Source organism: Patagioenas fasciata, chromosome 8 (genome assembly GCF_037038585.1).
Source record: "Patagioenas fasciata isolate bPatFas1 chromosome 8, bPatFas1.hap1, whole genome shotgun sequence".
NCBI classification, from domain to species: Eukaryota; Metazoa; Chordata; class Aves; order Columbiformes; family Columbidae; genus Patagioenas; species Patagioenas fasciata.
In genome coordinates this window covers 37,530,882-37,550,699 of record NC_092527.1, presented here as the reverse complement: position 1 = coordinate 37,550,699, position 19,818 = coordinate 37,530,882, and the positions used below count along the sequence as shown (strand labels likewise).

General features: G+C 37.1%; 1 protein-coding gene across 1 annotated transcript in view; it reads right to left on the bottom strand.

The window, feature by feature from the left end:
• Positions 1-336: 336 nt before the first annotated feature.
• The window catches only part of PLPP4 (phospholipid phosphatase 4), a 56,653-nt gene continuing 37,171 nt past the window's right edge, over positions 337-19,818 (bottom strand). Inside the window, exons 6-7 of the mRNA XM_065843969.2 lie at positions 6,373-6,543; positions 337-3,360 (exon numbers count right to left, since the gene is read on the bottom strand). Coding sequence (XP_065700041.1) covers positions 3,161-3,360; positions 6,373-6,543 — 371 coding nt within the window. The 3' untranslated portion in view covers positions 337-3,160. The remainder of the gene's footprint in view (positions 3,361-6,372; positions 6,544-19,818) is intronic.

Here is a 19,818-nt window from a genome sequence, read left to right as displayed (position 1 = left end):
TAACCCTATTTTTTATTCAATATGGCACTTTTAATATTTTTCATGATACAGAACTTGAGAGATAAAAGGAACCTGTTGTAGTTTAGTAATTTCAAAATTTCAGTCTTGCAGACTTACACTCTACATTTTCCTACATGAAAGTTGGAGAGCATATTTTGGTTAAAGGAGGAAGGCTATTCCAATTTAGTGGTATCTGTAATAACTTTTGGAACTGTTGTTTATCAATAACGCAGTCACATTAGGGCTTGTGGTTTTGTAATACTCCATGTGGTTTATTAATGAAAATAACTTGGTAACTTTTATTCTTCTCGAAAAACATGATAACACACACAGATGTACAAACCCACATTCATGTGTTGTTTTATTGGTGCGTTACAACATTACATCTCCTTCACGTTGAGAATGCATGAGATTAAAATACATTGATCCACAAAAATGCCTTCCCTGCACCAACTTTGCTCTGGTAATTACAGCGCCTACAGAACCCTCCACAGGTTTCACTTCATTAACTCTTTCATAATTTTAATTACATTTTAATCAAAGCTTTTACATCATCTATTTTATGACTTTCAATTTAATTATTCCCATTAAAATATGTTATTCTTTACTGCTTTGCAAATTCACCAATTACTCTTGCAATGGAAGCATTTATGCTGCATTACACTTCATATTCCAATCTTTTAACAGTCACTACTCATTTGAGGGCCATATAAGCTTCCCCATCCCAAATAAGATCACTTGTTTGTATCAAAAGCCATTAAAATACCGGGAATGTGTACAGCACAGTTAGGAGGCCACACTCATTTTCAAGAATAAGCCAGATCTATATAAAAACATGCAAAATGCTCTATGCATCAGTATTAAACTTCCAATTCTGTTTAAAGATTTTATTTTTTAACATTTGCATATAACCTGGAAGACTAGGGTTCCTGCTGAAAGAAAAAAACTAATGGTTAAGCCCTATACAATGTAAAGACGTTATACCCTTACTCTAGGGCTTTCATTAATCTTCCCATATGAAGAAATAGAAAATGATATCCCTGCTACTGAATTTTGTAGGATGGTTTAAAAACTTCACAGAAAGATTAAACCTCCACTAAACCGTGTGGATTTCTAGCATAAGACCTCAATTGCACTAGGGAAGTGTTCTGCCAAATCCAACACAAATGGAATGCCAGAATAATTTTGCTTTGCTGATGCTAGTTTTGTGAACTAGCATACATGCATCCTCAAAACCACAGTTGTGTTTGGGTAACTGTGTCTATTCTAGAGCTCAGAATACTCTTAACTGTCAGTAAAAACTCCTATCTCTGACACAGTCAAACTGGTATCAGTTTTACAAGTAGATCAGGCTTAATTTCTACAGAACCCTCCTGGGTTTATGCTTATTACATCCTGTTCCATAATGTAATTTCCTATTTATAATTATTTCCAAATATCATATAACTTTATTCATAGTATGGTTGCATCCTCTTGTACACAATTTATTTTTAAAGGAATTCTAATTTAGTTGATTTCTATAAAAATTTGAGCTTTGCCAATCAGGAAGCAGCTCTTCTCAAAAAGTCTACAAAGCTTACCTTTGAGAAAAGTAAATGACAAGCCTTACGTAAAGACATTGAGCTGTTTGAATCACGAAATGTCTAAAAGGCCGATACAGATTCCAACAGGAACACATAAACTATAATTATGGCAGCAGTGTCCTCCAGTCTAAAGCACCATAATAATGGTCATTGATCAACACTATCTTGATCGCTTTAACCAGCAGCTGCAGCTAAGAAACATTCAGCTGCCAAGATGTGGTCTGGAACGTTTGCCTGCATTTTCACAGGATATCTAAGAAAAAGAAATCTGGAATCTGACATTCTGCCATCCAAAGGTACATCATTGCACAGGAATGTGATGTTTACTGCATAGTGCATATGTAACAAAACAGGATCTTACCAATAATCAATGCAGAGTCATACACTTAGTCATCTTCTCCATACCAACAGTGTTTTGATTCAGGTGAGTTTCAATTCAGGTACCAAGTCAATCTTTGCAACCACGGTCAAGAACATGAGCTGAAAATGAGGAATGGGTCTAGTGGAGAACCGTCTCCAGCAATTCCTCTGGAAATGTTACAGTGCTGGAGACCACCATGAGCATTTATGGCTGTGAGCCCAAAGTCACAAATGAAAATCTTTGCACTTCTTCAGATCACCAGCACTGCAGTGAGTCACTACACAAGAATGAACACGGCACACCGAGATTCACAGAAAACATTGTGTTTCTTAATCCTCACAGTTTTAGGATTTTTAAAAAAATGTTTTAAAGATGTCAGCTTATTGAATATCACAGGTGTTCTTTCTTCTTGCTGTGATGGTAAATACTATGAAAGCTCTCAAAAATTGCTAATGATGTAATCCCGAGTTTCTGATCCATCCTATGAACATATTTGTTATTGCAAGCTGATAATTTTAACAGTGTCGAATTTCTTGAACGTCAGCATCATCCTGTAGAACTACTAATGCATGAGGCTTTGCTCTTACAAACACTGAACCATTCCTACCCTTCAGTTGCTCGATCACTAGTAGCTCAGAATGACCTTGTCAAAACTTGACAATTAATACAAAGTTCTACCAGCATGTTGAGATTTTTATGTTAGAAGGTAACAAGACAAACATATGGATGATGCCCAACTTATCAAATCATATAAAGAAATGGCTGGCCACAACAGATGGTGAACATCTGATGAAAAGTGCTGCGTGTACTCATCACCCATCAAAATCAATGAGTGCTGAAGATCACAAGAACTTTCTAGGAGACACTCAGTACTTCAGAAAATCTGTTTCCAGACCTACCATATCCTCAACCACATCTTCTTAAAATCACTCTCTTAACCATTCTCCTCATGGGATTGTTTTTATTAATGTTCTTTCCCCTTCCCTCAAGTAGCCTGTTTGCAGTAGACTGAAAACAGATAATTCAGCAAGTCACTGTGAACTGAAAATTTAGAAGTATGATAACATTGTGGCATTAAAAATAAAATATTCCATTTTTCTTTATAAAAAGGAAAGAAACAAAATAAAAAACACATACAGTAAGAACCACTGTGTTAAGAGACCAGTTTGGAGGAAACATGAGAAGGCTAAAAGTTCATTCTGCACATTTCTCAAAGTCATACAGGACCTTCAGTAATTCCCTCCAGAGGCAGGCCAGTAGCATTATCTGCTGTAGGTATCTCTTCTTTCTTCACAGAGTTCTGATCTAGCAGGCTGACGTAAGATTTATGACAAGCTGTGTTACCCAAAGGAGGGTAGTGTTGTCTGTAGCAAATATAAGCAAAAATGAGGCCGATGATCCCTCCAACAAAAGCATCTAGATAAGAAAAGCAACAAAACCAGAACTATGTTATCATGGAAAGAACAGCCAGTAGTGACAACTGCAATAAATAAAAGACCTTTGGCTAATCTGGAAGTCATTAATCCAAAAAATGTAAACCTCAAATTTTCATAATTAATTTGGAGCTGAATCATGCAGAACACATAAAATCAGTACTTTTTGGAGATGTCTCCAACATTTTGAATACCACAAATGTAGATGGTTGGCTATGTTTCAAGAGATGAATGAGAGAAATAGAAGGGTTTCCATGGGGTGTTCAACACTCATGATGTTCCAGCTCGCCACTGACCAGCCCTTAAGGGTAGAGAACCCACACATTTTCTTTCAGTCACCATGATCTAGAATGACCACCACCAGGTTTTTTATTTATAAACAATAACTGATTTAACACCTTTTGAATATCTTTCTTTGATGCTATTTACTATCCCATACTCCTACCAGCAAATAAAATAAGAGAAAAATAATATTAGACCATTGAATGAGATATTTGCAGCTCTCACACATAGGCAATTTCAAGTTTTCCATGGGAACTGCACAGCACCTGAAGGGTAAGAGGATTTGTTCTGTTTTCAGGTTCTCCTGGCTTCTTGCTAATATACTTGCCTGATCTTACATTTCATTTTCAAGTAACCAAAGCAAAACTCCACTGGAAATACACACTGACTTTGAAAGCATCAGATTTGAACACAGTAATGAAAGTGAGGCAGAATGCATTCGCTAGAATATGACTTTACACCATGTTTTATTTTAACAAGGCTTACTATGCACTGTATCGTCTGTCTATACCTGTGTTTCTGTATTTTACTTTCAGTTACACAGTGTAATAAAAATAATGAATCATTGAGATTAGTGACAAATAAGGGGTAATCAATGCAAATGTCTAAAATAATTACATATGGAGTAAATGCCCTAGTTTGTCACTGTAGTGTATATTAGGACAAAGGCATGTTGTTCACTTTTAAGTGGATAATAAATGGCTTGTAATCATCAGAGCAGTGAGATTCTGAAGAGCATTTTCACAGGAAGAGCTAGAGCAAGGAAGCCTGAAAAATTTAAGACTGAGATGGATAAAATTAAGGGATGTGATTGTAAATCACAGTTGTCTGTTGAGGAAGAAAACTGGACTGAATGACCTAGGAGATTCCTTCTAATCTTATGTTCTCTTCTACACACAAAAGGACATAACAAATGTATCATAAACAAATGTAACAGAGACCCAAGTGAGATTTTAAAAGGTGATTGTGTCTACACAGTATTTGCAAGCAGACAGAAGCTTATCCTACCCATACTGGAAGCTGACTGATTTTGTACCATTCGGACTGTCTGTCAAACTCTCCTGGTACAAAAAGTACCAAGGACATGAACTTTCACTATAGTATACTACTACAGTATCAACTTGTAAAATACTTAGTTATTGTGACAAGATTCATTTTCTATAAACCTAATCTAATTCTTTCAGTCTCAGTATTTTTCTACTTTTTTTTTATTTCAAGAGTAAATTAACATTTTCACAGATCTTGGGACTTAAAAGCAGTTAATACATTCACAATTCATAATGAAATATCTTAATATTCACGAATACCACCACTAAGATCTTCTAGCCAAACTGGAGCTCATAAAGTACTCATAATATTAACATTCTGAGCCTAGTCAATGGCTTTTTAATGCAAGGATACTCCACTCCATCTTTCAACTACAGTGTGCTAAGTCTTGGACATTATATTGATGGTCCTTGTCCATTCCTCACAGTTAAAGCTCTATCGTGAAGCCACCATAAGTAATTTAAGACAATTGGTTGACTCTGCTGAGCATAAAAGATGAGGCCTGAGCTTCTGTGCTGTAAATTACAGAGTGAGCTAGTCTGTCCCTTGAGAATGCGGTTCTTTCAGGTAAAAGCATAGGTCGTAGGCAGAATAATGTCTGGCAACCCTCTTCTTAGCTTGGGAAGAACCCATTTTTCAGCTCCATCTCCTTTAACTTCAAAGGCAAAAATATAGGCAGCTGTAATGGACACAGTCGCAACCCCTTGTGTGTAGTTTCCTTCTATCATATATAAAATATGCCATAATAATCTGCTTCATAGCACATGTTTCAGTACATAAATAATTTTTGCTCTTGGCAAGAGACAATACACGATGTAAAAACATGCATTCAAAGCTCCAGAGTAAACCTGTTCACTCCCATTCACACTCCTCCTTCTCTCTCTTTAACAGAGAGTTCATACCAGCCAAGTATTACACATTGAGCATCGGGTTCATAACTGCAGCCCAAAACTAGAGAAAATCATTTTAATAGGATGTAACAAGAAGATGAAACATTTCTCTTCCTTAGCCAAAAAAAAAATGAAGAAAGCAGACAACATTGAACTTTGCAGCAAGGTTTTCAGTATGGGCAGAATCTGTTAGAACCTGTGCTATGTAACTCGGTATGCAATGTTTCTATACTACTCAAGCAGGGGCCATGAACCCACCTCATGCTCAATATACTTTCATTTGAATGAAAAACAGTGTATTACATCATGTGCATCAAATGACAAGAATGTAGACAAATAACTGAGTGCATTCTTGCAATTACCAGCTACAAACACATGCTTCAGTTTAGTCTAATGCACATACAAACACATTTTAGCACTCACATACGCAACAGGTACCCAGAAAAGCACTAGGCAAGAACTAAGTCACAGGACAGATCTGATGGGCCAGATCCAACCTACAGCTGGATCCATTGAAAACAGCTACAGTGTTGACGTACATTTGCAAAAAATGACGTAGAAAACCCACTGATGTAGATTTGTATATAAATATGATGATGTACTTTGTATATATAAAAACATAGAATGGTAAAAGTTCCTGCAGCATTTTCAGACACTGGAATGCTCATCATCAATGCAGGAGCAAGGAAAGTCTATAGCATGCTATCGTGTTGTAACTCATGTGATTTAATGAAAAATAAAAAAGAAATAGGAAAAAAGGTATCTCCATGGCTCACCTTGCCAGTGATGTTTGTAATCACACATCCGTGACAGGGCAATCATCATGGCACAGTAGAGTGGGAGAATTGCTGCACAAAGCCGCCAGCTCTTTCCCCGGCCATTCTCCGTGAAGCAGTGTAGCTTTCCAGCTAAGTAGAAGGTGGTAAAGCCAAGGCCTGAAAACGCAACTGATAGAGAAAAACACAGAAATACAGTATTTTGTCATTAACACTGGACAGTATGATCCCTTAAGATCCTCTAAGATCTGGTAGCAGGATCCTTCTACTGCACAGAAGTCTTGGACTTTCTTGGGTGATATTAGGAGCTAAGGTAAGTTGAGAAGACCCAACTTTAAAACACTGAAGAAGTTTCATAACCTGAATGGTGATTCCTATGTAACCAAATAAACGATGTTGTTATAACTTTGTATTTTAAAGGGATGTAGCAAACTGCCTAGGTAGAGAGTTTTCTTGTTTTGGTTTGGTTTTTTAATAAAGAGATCATCTTCTTACTAACTTCAATAAAACACAGTTCTTTGGTGTACGTGTGTTCTCCACAGCATTGGTGTTGCCTATGGAGCAATGCAAGCAATCAGGCAAGTGAGCAAATCAACTTTCTTCTCATAGAAGCTCAGCTTTTCTGCCATGTCTGCAAATACTGTGGTACCTCTAGACATTCATCTACCCAATAGCAATTGAAATTTTTTTCCTTTAGCAATTGATCTTTTTCCTCTGGGAGAAACATCAGCCATGGAAAGAATCTCACATTTTATTTGCACATTCAATTAAACATTTAGGCAATTTTTTAACTTGAGTCGCAAAAGCTATTTCATGCTTAACCTTCAGCATATCTCTCCTAATTTTAAAATCTGTTCTAAAAAGTTAAGTTCCAAAGGTGAAAAAGATTCCGTTAGTTTGTGCTGCAATTGAATTACATTTAAATGAGATTTTTAGGTTCCATTAACCTGTTTTTACAGAACATGCACTACTGGCAGTGACGACAGAACTCAGGCATCATGTTTCTGTACTGAACTTCTTTTACTCTTGCAGCTGATCACCTTCCAGAGAGATACCGGATGGTTGGTTGGTTAATTTGTACGTTTAGTTTGTTTTGCGTGTTGTTGCTGGTTTTAGTATGCCTTTTTTTTTTTTAATTAAACTTATTTTTTTCCTGTAGAAAAATTAATGTTGTGGCTGAACAGGTAGCTCTGTGAAACACATCTTCTATTTTCTCCACAAACATCATACTAAATTTTGCTACTTGACTGCAGAGATCAAAATAGCACATAAACCACAGGTAGCAAAATTATAAATCTTTATCCAAGCATTTGAAATCCATTTTCTGACTACCCTTATACTTTTATCTTTGTGATATCTAAGAACCTGTATAAGAGATAATAGGTCACGTTGATGAAACAAAATTCTGTTCTAATTCTGCTATCAGTCAATTTAATGGTAAAATCACCATCAGCGCTGGGTGAGACATGCAGCTTTTTTCTAACCTCCTGCTAGGGCTTTTGAAAAGCCATTCTCCTCACGTTCCCAAAAACTAGATGTGACAAAGTAATTACTTTGTGTTCTGCTGATGAATCTATGGGATGGTCAATTTTAGCTGACAGTACAATGGAGAGGTTTCATAAGTTTCTACTACACAGCCATTTGAATGCAATTACTGAAGATTTGCATTTCATCTTCAAACACAAAAATAAATCACTTCTTTAGACTGGCTGTTGCGGACCGAGACAGAATGATGATTAGTCTTCAAAACACTATACCAAATATATTGTTTCCTATAAACTTTTTCAACCAGTGCTGATGCCATACTTGTCAGAAGACAGTGGGAGGCAAACTTTAAAAATATAACAATCCTGAAAAAATATTTCTTGCAGACTGCATTACCTTCTTGTGTACAGACCTTTGAAAGTCATATAAATTCGTTTTGCCTTTCAGACTATACATTGGACAGGAGGAAATAATTTATTCCGACACTTCTGTGTCATGATATTGTTAAAATGAATGTGTTTTCCTAAAAGTAGCATGTCTTACACAAACAGGGTGTCAGATGCATAGTCAGAGCACCACGCTATACACACTATGGAAAGAAAAAATGCTATGATCCTGACAACATTTCTCAGAAAACTGGAATATCCCCTCTCCCTTTCAACCATCCTCTCCAACTCTTAGCACCCAGTATAGACTGACGCACTTAAAACAAGCATAAACATTCCTTCTTCTTTCAGTGTCAGCTTTCTCTTGTGCCTCTCACATTCGCTAGGTTGGCCACTGGAATATGAGAAAAGACAACATCACCATTGCTCTCTTGTGCTCTTCCTGTTGCACTTGATAATTTTTGTAGCATTGTATTTTGTATCAAAGATGTGCAGCTCTTTAGAGTTGTTTTTGGTTTGGTTTTGTTTTCAATGGCTAACATAACACATATTGGCACCTGCGTGACAGGGTTGTTGTCCATTCTGCAAGGACAGGATCATCTGCTTCATTACATCTTCCAGTTGAGTAACCAGCAGTGAGCAAACCAAAATCTGTTGTGGATATTCAATATCAAGTGCAAGCCTGGAATGAATACTTTCCAATACTTCCTCTCCAAATTTAGTTTTGTTTTCATATTTCCATTTGCCATCCTGGGTTATTATTTTTTGGATCTTTAGAAGAAAATACTGAAATCTGAAGACAGTATTTCCAGGCAGAAGACATCAAGAGCTTTGTGGCTTCATTTTCAGGCAATCTACAATGCCTAGCAATTTAGAGGGCTTAAAGAAATATTGCCCAAACTATAGCATAGGTGTTCAGTTCTCACCAACTCATATTCAGGATCACTAGCATTTCCCAGGCAATTTTACTAGCAATTGTCAGCGTGGTGGACAGTGGCAGCAGATTTAGCTAAAAGGGCTCTAGAGCAAACTGTGTGATATTTTTTCAAGGAATTATTTCCCCAGAATGTGTTTTTTTCAGGATCTGCCACGTTTCCAGAAGGAGTTGTTCACAAATGAATATGGAAATTCAGCAGGATCTGTACTTGCATTCAACACAAAGGCACGTTGGATGTGTTCCTCTAAACTTAAGGCCATGAAGAATAGAGACTCAAAACCACTCCTGCAGGGGAACTTGTGCCTAATGTAAGATGAAAAACTAATATAATGATGCTCTAGCTTCTGGCTATGAAACGAATATTCTGCAGAGCAGCTTTACTTTGCAATATTGTAAGACTGACTTCCCTTACCCTGGAGCATGTGCATCCAGATAAAGCTGTTTGACCCAATAGTCTCAGCATGTGCAGAGTCAGCACCAGAGAAAACAGAATTAACAGCGAAATGCTCTGGGATTTGGAAATACCCATTATAAAGGCAGCTACGTATTACAAGAGAACTCGATTGCTGTGTGCTATATGTACGTAACTTTGCTTGATTACTGTATTTTGAAGATGTTGTGTCTGTCAACAACATGAAGAAAAACAATTCACTCCTCAAGAATCCTGGGCCTATAGGTGATATTTACACCGAAGAATTGGTCAATCAATAGAATATATTTGAGCATTTTTTTCTGCATCAGTTAGAGTCACAAAGAAAATGCAAACACACACATACACACATCATGTGCCCTAACATATTACATACTGGCTAGTATTATAATAAAAATTATCATTCTGCATAAGAAGACAGATTTCAAAGAATCTGCAAAGCAACACTCATCTACACAAATACTTCTGCTAAGCTGGTTTCTCCACAGATCATGAGAAATTAATACGTTGTTTATATAAAGAAGGCAAGAGCAACATAAAATACCAGCCAGCCCTTTTTGGAGACATTGATGCAAATGAAAATTAACTAAATCAGACTGACTTAGTTAAAACAAAGTTAACTCAAGATGCAAATTCCAGACAGAAATATTTAATTGATTTTAAGTGCTGGAAGAGCAGAAAGGTATTAATCAAAGACATAGTATAAAGAAATGAGGTATTTTAAACAATCTGTGTAGCTAACTCAAATTATAGTCCTGACGCTACAAGTTGCTGAACACAGGAAAACGCCTCCTGAGATAAGTCACGTGTTGTGTCAGGGATTGATAAAATGCTATAGAAATGTACTGAAAGCCAGAAAATGGAATATTTGCATTGTAGCAGCTCTGAAAGATCTCAGCTGCGACAAGGTTACCGTTCTTCTAAGTGCAACGCAAACACACTGAGGACAGTGTCCCGAAGCTCAGCACCTAGAGATACAAAGGCAAAGGAGGTGAAGTGTGAAGAGCAGGAGGGGGTTAAAATACTTGAAATGAAAGGAAAACACATTAAGCAATATTTGATTTGTCCGCTTACTGTTTACTTCCATTTCCTGATCTGCTGATAGCATCAGATAATTGGTTTAGGGCTAACGGGGCTATTTGAACACCAGTAAAAATCCTGGATTTCCAAATCTTTGTACATTTCTAAGCAGATCTTGAAGGGAGTTAAGATTAATAGTGCATGTTACTTATGTTTTGAGTTCCTTTAAAGGAATCACTGGAATTCACATGTATTATGTTTTTGCTATATTTATATGGTTTTATTTCAAACTACTATCTACAGAGAATCTTTAATAATGCAGATGCACTCTCCAGATAATATTAATGGTACCTACATAGTCTCTCATTTATGGATAAACATTTGTTTGTGAAAAATTAAATCAATTTCCATTCCTTTTTACACTTGTCCTAGCTGTTTTGCTTTTTTGTAATGCTACTGGATACGTAGACCTGCCAGTCAAAGGTTTTGTTTGCAGCATGACCGTAAACCATCCAGGGACTCACTGCACGTTCTGTCGCAGGATCCAAGCCAGCGAGTGGCAGAGTGCGAGCACCTTGCCTCTCACTGCTTATCAAAATGAATCCCCTATTCCCATTCTCAGCATGAGACTTTTGAAAACCAGTTATATATGGGATCAATCAACTTGAAGTCACCACTTTAAGTCGTGCTTGCTGAATATGGATTGTTCAAAAGTTCAGAGCTGGCAGCCAGAAGGGACAAGCTGATCTTTTCATCTGACCTCCTATACATCACACCATTAGATACAATCCAGTGAGCACCATAATGTCAGTTTGGATATTGTTTTCACAGAAATAATCTGAAAAGAGAGGAGGAGAATTATCTCACATGCAAGATTTGTAACACCAGCACCTGGTAAAGTTCTTACTGATAAAATCACGATTGATTATAACCACCATTGTCATGGGCCATCTTCATCTGAGGACCTGATTCAGGAAAACATAATAGGAAGAGAAATATAAACACTGCTATGTAGACAAAAAATGAGTAATGTTCTCCAACAGCCTTCCTACAAGATGTGCTGCTCCCATTTCAAAGTAATCAAGTATATGCAGAATTGATGCAAACACTCTGTTACAAGCACGTGTTGAGGTAGAAGCAAGAGGAAGTATCTAAGTATGTTTATTTACTGTTACGGCAATGACATGAGCAAAATACTTCATAAAAAAATCCAAAAGCCTGGCACATCTTCTGCCCAAGGATTTCATGCACTAAGACCTCATCTTGCAATTGGATTGAACCTTGACACCACAGAAAGCCTTGAAAGCGATAATTCCCTGTTTCTCCAAAAATAAGACCTACCCCGAAAACAAGCCCCCTAGCATGATTTTCCAGGATTTTTGAGGATGCTCGAAATATAAGCTCTACTCCAAAAACAAGCCCTAGTTACAGCACAGGCAGCAATACATGTAAAAAAGTAAAATCTTTTGGAGCAAAAACTGCCTTATTTTCAGGGAACCAGGGTTGCAGTCTGTAAAGGTACCAGGTCCAAGCCTTGCAGAGCTGACAAATAAGCAACCAGGAGAGCATAAAAAAATGGAAGAGTCAAAAAACCCCAGATGCATAGGTTTTCAGAACTAACTAGATAGCTGTGGACTTCTGCGTGAGGACAAGAAACTATTGTTTTCACTTCTACATCCCAATGGTTTAGGAATTATCAAGTTAAGAATGTGCCTTTCACCTTGTGACTGCTATTGGAAGGCATGTTTTAAAACTATACAATAATGGTACTTTAAGCGTGTCAAAAAACAGCTTCCTCTTGGGCGTTATCATTTCTGAAATAAATAAAACTGCAATAAAGATGATGACAGCCTCTGGGGACACTGCAGACCCCATCCTGACATACGATTCTCTCCAAACCGGTGACACACATGAGTTTGAAAACCCATCTGTACAGACCCAACTGATTACCAAGTTGAAATGCATGAATTGAGTAACTGTGAAAAAGAAACTGATCTAAAGCACCCCGAATAAATTATTCATTAAAGATACCATTGCTTTTGTGGGTGCTTTCTGGAAATCAAACTTCCCCAATGAGGACCTTCAGCTTCTCAAGTTTTAACGGATGTTTTGCGAAGCACACAATACATGTCTTCTTTACACTAAGAAGATTTTGAACTGAAGTAAAAATCTTCAACTTATTTAAGTGGCAACAAATTACGAAACTGCAAAACAACCATTCAAATAGTCTATGTAGCAATCAGAGAAAATAATCCATCTCTTTGTCTGTAATGCTTTATACTTGCAGTGATTACTGTATATTTTCCAAATGCAAACACATATTATTCATCACTGGAATGGCACAGCAGCCTACTGCAATTTTAGCTGGGGCTACTAGTGAATGTTTGCGGTTTCACGCTGTTCAAAGACTGAAATATTTATCTTTCCTGAAGGAAAAAGTATGATACCAAATGGCTGAATAAATTTTAATGCTGAAATTCAAGTAGGAATTTATAGAAGTACAATTCCCAGAGAATGTTTTGAGCTCATTGTCACAGACAACCTTTTTTTTTCCTCCAAGTGGGAAAGTCAATCACCTTCCCTTTGGTTTAGCTTTATTAATTTCTTTTCACAAACAAATAGAGTTCAGCACAAGCAACATGAAAAGCACATCACAACATAAAAATGTATGCAGGGACCTGGGAAATAAAGGAGATATCGGAGACAGAGACATGTTAGAACAAAACCAGACCTACATTATCTGAAAAGCAAGTAACTGGAGTATGAGTCATTAATTTGTTTTTCCAGGACTGTCACAGTGAATTCTCATGAATCTTTTTTGGTTTATTTTCTGACACATCATCTTTTCATGCACCTCTTTACACCTGAAATATCTGAAGCAGTCTCAGGGTGCACCTCACTGCTACCAAAAAATGACAACTAGACTGATTTGTCCAGTTAATGATGCCATTTACAAAAAGTCCTAAAAGCGAACCTGTTCCATAGCTCGCTTTTCCATTTCTGTTGATGGAAGCCTTGTCCAAACCCCCTTTCTCTGAGAACACAGTAAAGACAAGCCTAAAAGGGCTCAGATTCTTGAATTATCTTGAAGAGAGGAGGTCAGCACTCATGCACTAATCAAAGCGGCCTAGGCATTAATATGAGCTACAAGGGACTGTCTTGTAAACTCACCCCCATTCATACAACTGTATCAGACTAGAAAAACATCTTTCTCCACAAAGTATGGTTTTTAGTCTACTCACTGCCAAGATCTCCGTGCTTCTCAATTACACATGGTGAAATTAGGTCCAACTAATGAACTTGCATCAGATTTAAACCTAGGACAGAATGATATTGGGATGCAACTGGTCCCTGAATGCACCCATGATGGTGCTGCTCTAGTGTGATCCCTGGCTCATACCAAGTGTTGACTGGGTGGGTTTGTTTGTTTTGTGGAGTATTTTTTGTGTTTTGCTTGTTTTGGTTTTATTTTGTTAGATCAGATGTGCATCGCTTTATGAAATAAAGTCCTGATACTATACCTCTACTTTTTTGCGAAAAACAAACAAAGATATAAGAGTTGCTACATTAATTCAAATAGGCTAGTACTAATTAAACAGCTACTATCCTACCAATTATCTATAACCAGAGAATAAATTTCTCTTTCTGCTAGACCTAGCATAAATACAGTATCTAGCCACAAGCTTTAGATCATCAGGTATGTTTGGGACATATACATGATCTGAACCTCAAACAGACTAGCAGGAGCTGATTTACTATTAGAGCTGGAAAAGTAAACTCTAGAAGTTCATCTCACAAGCCCCTCGTGAATTCAAACAGCCTCTGTTATAAAGCACTAAGAGGTAAATATGTCAGAGAAGAGGTAAAAGCATTAAACACAACTATTCCTGACTATACTTACAGTTTGAATTAAGAAGTCAATAAACCCCACAGGAGTTTTGCATATCTAAGAAATCCATTCCATATCTCCCTGGATTCTTCTGTAAGAGGATGAAATATTTCAGAGAGACACTGCCATACAGCTGTTAATTAAGAGATTTATCTTGAAAATAAGGGAGTATAGCAATTACTGCCAAAAACCTGTGGCTTGTAGCTCATCTGTTACTTAAAATGTTCACTTTCAACTGAAGGAAATATGATTATCCTCCATGAAATTGCTAGCTAAAGATAATTAACAGTTCAAATTTAGATACCCAAGTATAATTGCATGTCCTTCAGTAATATTTTATATAAATTATTACAAGATAGCAAACAATTCTACTGAAATTCAGTATTTTTTTTTTACTTGGAGGCACATAAATAATTTGAATTTTTCAAACGGATGGCTTTTAAAATGTAAAAATATTCTCATTTTTACAACTGATTAATGACAATTATTTAGCGAAAAGGGGGAAGAGGCATTAGCTGTCCTTTCACTCTAAAGACATTATGTTTTCCAGTCGCCTTTTTTCTTTTTAGTGACTCAGCAAGACACACCGCAAATACTACATTCATTTAATTAGTGCCTCATCAAGCAAATCTGGTGGAAGCATGAACTACATAATCAGCTCTGATATCATCAGAAAAGGCAATTCCTCAGGGGTCACAGAACAGTAATGGAGATTAAAGTAACACTGAGTGGAACAGTTAATTGTGGAGATAAAAGAGAAAATGAAATATTAACCAATCCGCCAGTCAACAGCAAAGGTGCTGCCCAAATAAGCATTTTAGCCAGAAGGAATGGGACACATCCAAACAAATGCAGACACTGGTATGTGAGACTATCAAGACTGTAATTTCTAGATATAAACAGGCATTCCCAGGGTAGGAACATCCAAATTATAGCACCAGTCCTCAGATTTAACTCCCACCATTACCAACCCAAGTGCAGGAGGAATTCTGTGGATACAGTGACACTATGTTCTTCATCCAGACTCCAGTCTCCTTGCCATCCTACACAATATCAGAAACTTATACCCTATTCTATTGCTCGATAACATAAATATCATTAATTCTTGGCTTTAGACTTTTTTTGTAATTTATAGCAATGGGTATTTCCATTTTTCTAGACAGGATCTCTCCACACAAACTGATTTCAAGGGAAACCAGGGGAAGAAAGCCAGAACAGGGAAGACAGAGAAGACAGGCTAATGCAATGAAGGATAAAATCGCTGATTTTATGATGGAGAATTTCTGACATCACTGAGCGCCACTCACCAACTCAAATCATAGGTCGTCTTAAGTATCAGTGGAAATGCTATGATATATCTAGTCAACCATTCAGATTTCTATTTCCTGATTAATTCCCTCAGTAAAATCATCCACAGATTTTTCCTTCCCCACTCCTTGCCCACAATAAAAGTATTTTTAAAAGGCATCCTATGCTATTATTCACTGGCTTCATTCATGAGTCCAACTTATATTGCCTTCCAACATAACCATTTTCCAAAAGTTCCTGTTTGTTTGACCACAACACAGGAATCCCAGTCTGAGAGAGTTCTAAAAACACTTGGTTCACATTGAAGCGAGCAAAAACTAAAACTCTCAAGAGAAAAATCACCAGAGAAATAAGTTGATTGCAACAAAGCAGTATTAGTTTTGCATAAACATTTCTTTGTGTCGGTTTCGTTAGATGAAACATTGACTTCATTATTTCCTCAGTCCTCTGCAGAAGGGAGGGGAAAAAAATTACCTACTTATCTGTAATAGCTGGTGCTTTCTAGGTAGAGCTGACAGTACCAGCAAAATCTGAATGAGGCTTTCTGCAGACATTCTGTGCTATTCTTTTTGTGGTATAAGTATTATGCTTGATTTCCTGCATTTATTTCATAGCTTTCCACAACAGACTTTTAATATCTCCTTGTTTTCCAGAGACATAAATTAATGGTTTCAGAAATCTTTATGACTGATATTCCTGCAATTTGATAAATCAGACAGCCACCTCTGAAGAAAGGTGGTTTGCATTTTAACTTTATAATTCAATTTCAAGGGTGTTATTGATTTATTTTTCTTTTGCTTACAGCAGAACTGCAGTCGATACTCTTGTTTTTATTGAAAAAAAGCCTGGATTGACTCAGGCTTGTCCGTATTATCAGAACACGCACTTACGTGAGTCAGTTCTATCACCCCTCCTGCTCAAAAGGGTTCTGAGTCAACCAGGATCATTTGGAGACTGATCACAACCAGCTCTTCTAGAGTGGAAAACACACACCCCAGTTCATGAAGGTGACTACTCTGTCGACATTTAAAGTCCCCATTGAAACAGAATGGTTGTTTTTAATTCCAAATAGCTTTAGTCTAAGCAGAACACTCTCATACATATTCTGGTTTACTCTTAATCTGGGCTCCAAGACCACACATAATGTGAAGCAAAGTGTACAAGGAGGGACTTCAACAGTGTACATCTGATCAGAACGAAAATGCAGCCACAGAAAGTCTCACCCTTAGTCTCTACAGACATAGAAAATTACCCTATCAAGATTAGGAGCAATGACTGCTTCTAGCAGTGGTTCCTGATCAAACCTGATCAAAATGCTTCACAGCTGATGGGCCTGGGGGCATATTCACATATAAACATCAGCTTCTAGGTCCCAAAACAGAAATTCTGATTGCATTTGATTCTATATTTTCCTCTTTGCAAAGGAGGATGAAGGAATATCCCTCATGAGGCCAGTGTTTGACCTGAAAATAAAGCGAGAAGAGAGCAAAGAAACACATTTATGCAGTGAACACAACAGACATGCAACCAAGCCACGGTTTTGCTTGGGCTATTCACTGTTGAGCTTACCTACGTTAAAGAAAGCTCCACACTGAACGATTTATTACTAAGGAAGAGATAACAACATCATCTCTACATTTGGTTTGTTCTTACACAGAAGTGCTATACAAAACCACACTGGATGGATTTCAGAGAGTAATGTCAGAACCAGGCTTCAATGGCAATTTCAAGGGATCTCAATATTTGCTAGTGCCATAATGAGATTTCTGTCTTAAAGATGGTTGGAAACTGATGTGCCCACCTCCTCTGTCTGAGGTGAGTACTTAGCCATCCATTTTCAAATTTGTCTGGAGCTTTCTGACCCATTCTGGTCCAGAGCAGAGCTGTCACTGAGGTTTACAGATGAAAATTGATCTTTAGATTTCTGGTGTAACTCAGAATCCTTTTAACTGAAAAGGTCAGTCAGAAGAACAATGGTCTTAGTTTTACATACAGCTAAAGTCTACAACATCACAGCAAAGTCTTTGGCAAGCTGTGACATTCAGCATCTGCCTTAACCTTAGCTTTTTTACCTAGAAAGTTAAAGTTAGGCAAGAGAAAAGACTGAAAGGTATTTAAGCTTCTTCCCTACACAGGTGAAAGGAAATTGAACAACTATAATAATCAAGAAGCAGCAATAGCTTTGAATAAATGAGTTTTCCCAGCAGCTAAGCTCAGAGGTGCACTCCACTTCTGGAAAATATGCTGGAGGGAAAGGCATGCGTATTCCTAATATCTTTGTAGGATGCGGGGGGTGACCTTGCTCACAAAGGAAGAAATGGTATTGTCATGGCAGAAGCCAGCTGGGATTCCTCTCTCTTTATTGGAAGATAGGGCTGAGGCACCTCTGCAGAAGAATTTTTCTTATCTATTCTTAAACTTGTCACAAAAGAATGAGCAATTACTGGTGTCATTCATAATGGAATCTGGCTACTTAAAATAGGCAATTACTATTCAGGACCGGTCTGAAGATGTAATCTCATTTATCATGCCGGTAGAAAAGGAAAACCAATTACTTTTTCCCTATTGCTGTTTGTACTTCCTTTTTTGGAGAGACTGTTCTTTCTCCAACAAATAAACACCGATTACCTCATATCCAGTACTCTCATAATGTGCATACCCTACCTTTAATATAAACAGAATCTACCATGTGTAACATCGTCCACTGGCAACGTTTTCTTAAAGCTGTATTAATGTGCACAGTAGGTATTAAGATCCTAATTCCTTGATCACTGCTCCCATTAGCCCCGTTTGCTGATTACTTCTCCAGTGCAGTAATGATGACTATTAATAGATAAGAATTCTCCAGGCAACTCAGTTCTGGCATTGTTTTAACCTGAATAAGATTATGCCCTGGGCTGCAAATGGATGTTTACCCTGATTTGCGATGAGTTGAGACCTGCAAAGGCTCATCCTGAATAACAAAACTGTGAAAAATCAATTCCTTCTAAAAATGGGGTCAACCAATACATAAAAGTTGGGTGTTTAAATATAATTTGTCATCTTGTCTATGAATACTGTGAGGTAAGTGTATGCTATAGCTTGAAAGGCAAATAATTTTCTTCTTCACTTCTCTGAAACATATTGAGACCCCTTCATTCATCAAGGAGGTAATTAAAAAACGTATGAGAATAAAATCAGTTATTGTCCCCCCAACCCAACACTCCGATTACATGCTTCATTTCAGATTTCTGATTAAATGGGCTGACTTCTTCAGTTGTATTCAATAGTAATCGCTATAACTCTCTTGCAGCCAATATAATACAAAGAAACAAAACAAAACACAAACCCTACACAACAACAACCCCACAACCAGCACACAAATGAGAAATAAGAGCTTTTGTACAGCACTGTGTTAATATTCACTCTGGAAGCTATACAAATCAAATTGAGATATTACCACTAAATCATTTCCTCAAACCTTGATTTTTTCCTTGCAAAAAAAGAACCTCTGGAATCGATAAAAAATTCTATTAAAAAAAAAAAAATCAATGGCACAATTTAGCCCAAAGTCAACTTTTCAAATTAATTTAAGCAACTAAATTGCAGATATAAAAATACCTTTAGTATTTTATTCATTTTCTGCTAGGACAGCACTTTTATCCAGAAAATGTTGGGTTTTATTGATTTTATTCTCATTATTCTATCTAATTCAACATGAAATTCTAAGTTTAATTATCTTTGCAGCCACCGTGTTATTGAATTGACTAATTTTTGTCAAGTTTGCTTTTCAGTCAGTTGATGTGAAACCTGCAAGCACAAACTGAAGTACAGGCAATTGCATTTAGACATAAGAAACAACATTTTCACTGTGCGGGTGGTCCATTGACCAAGAGAAAGGTTGTGGAATCTTCATATTCAGTTGCATGCAAAACTCAACTGGACACCACCCTGAGGAACCTCATCCCACTGATCCAGCTTTGAGCAGCAGGTTGGGACTTGGTGATTTCCA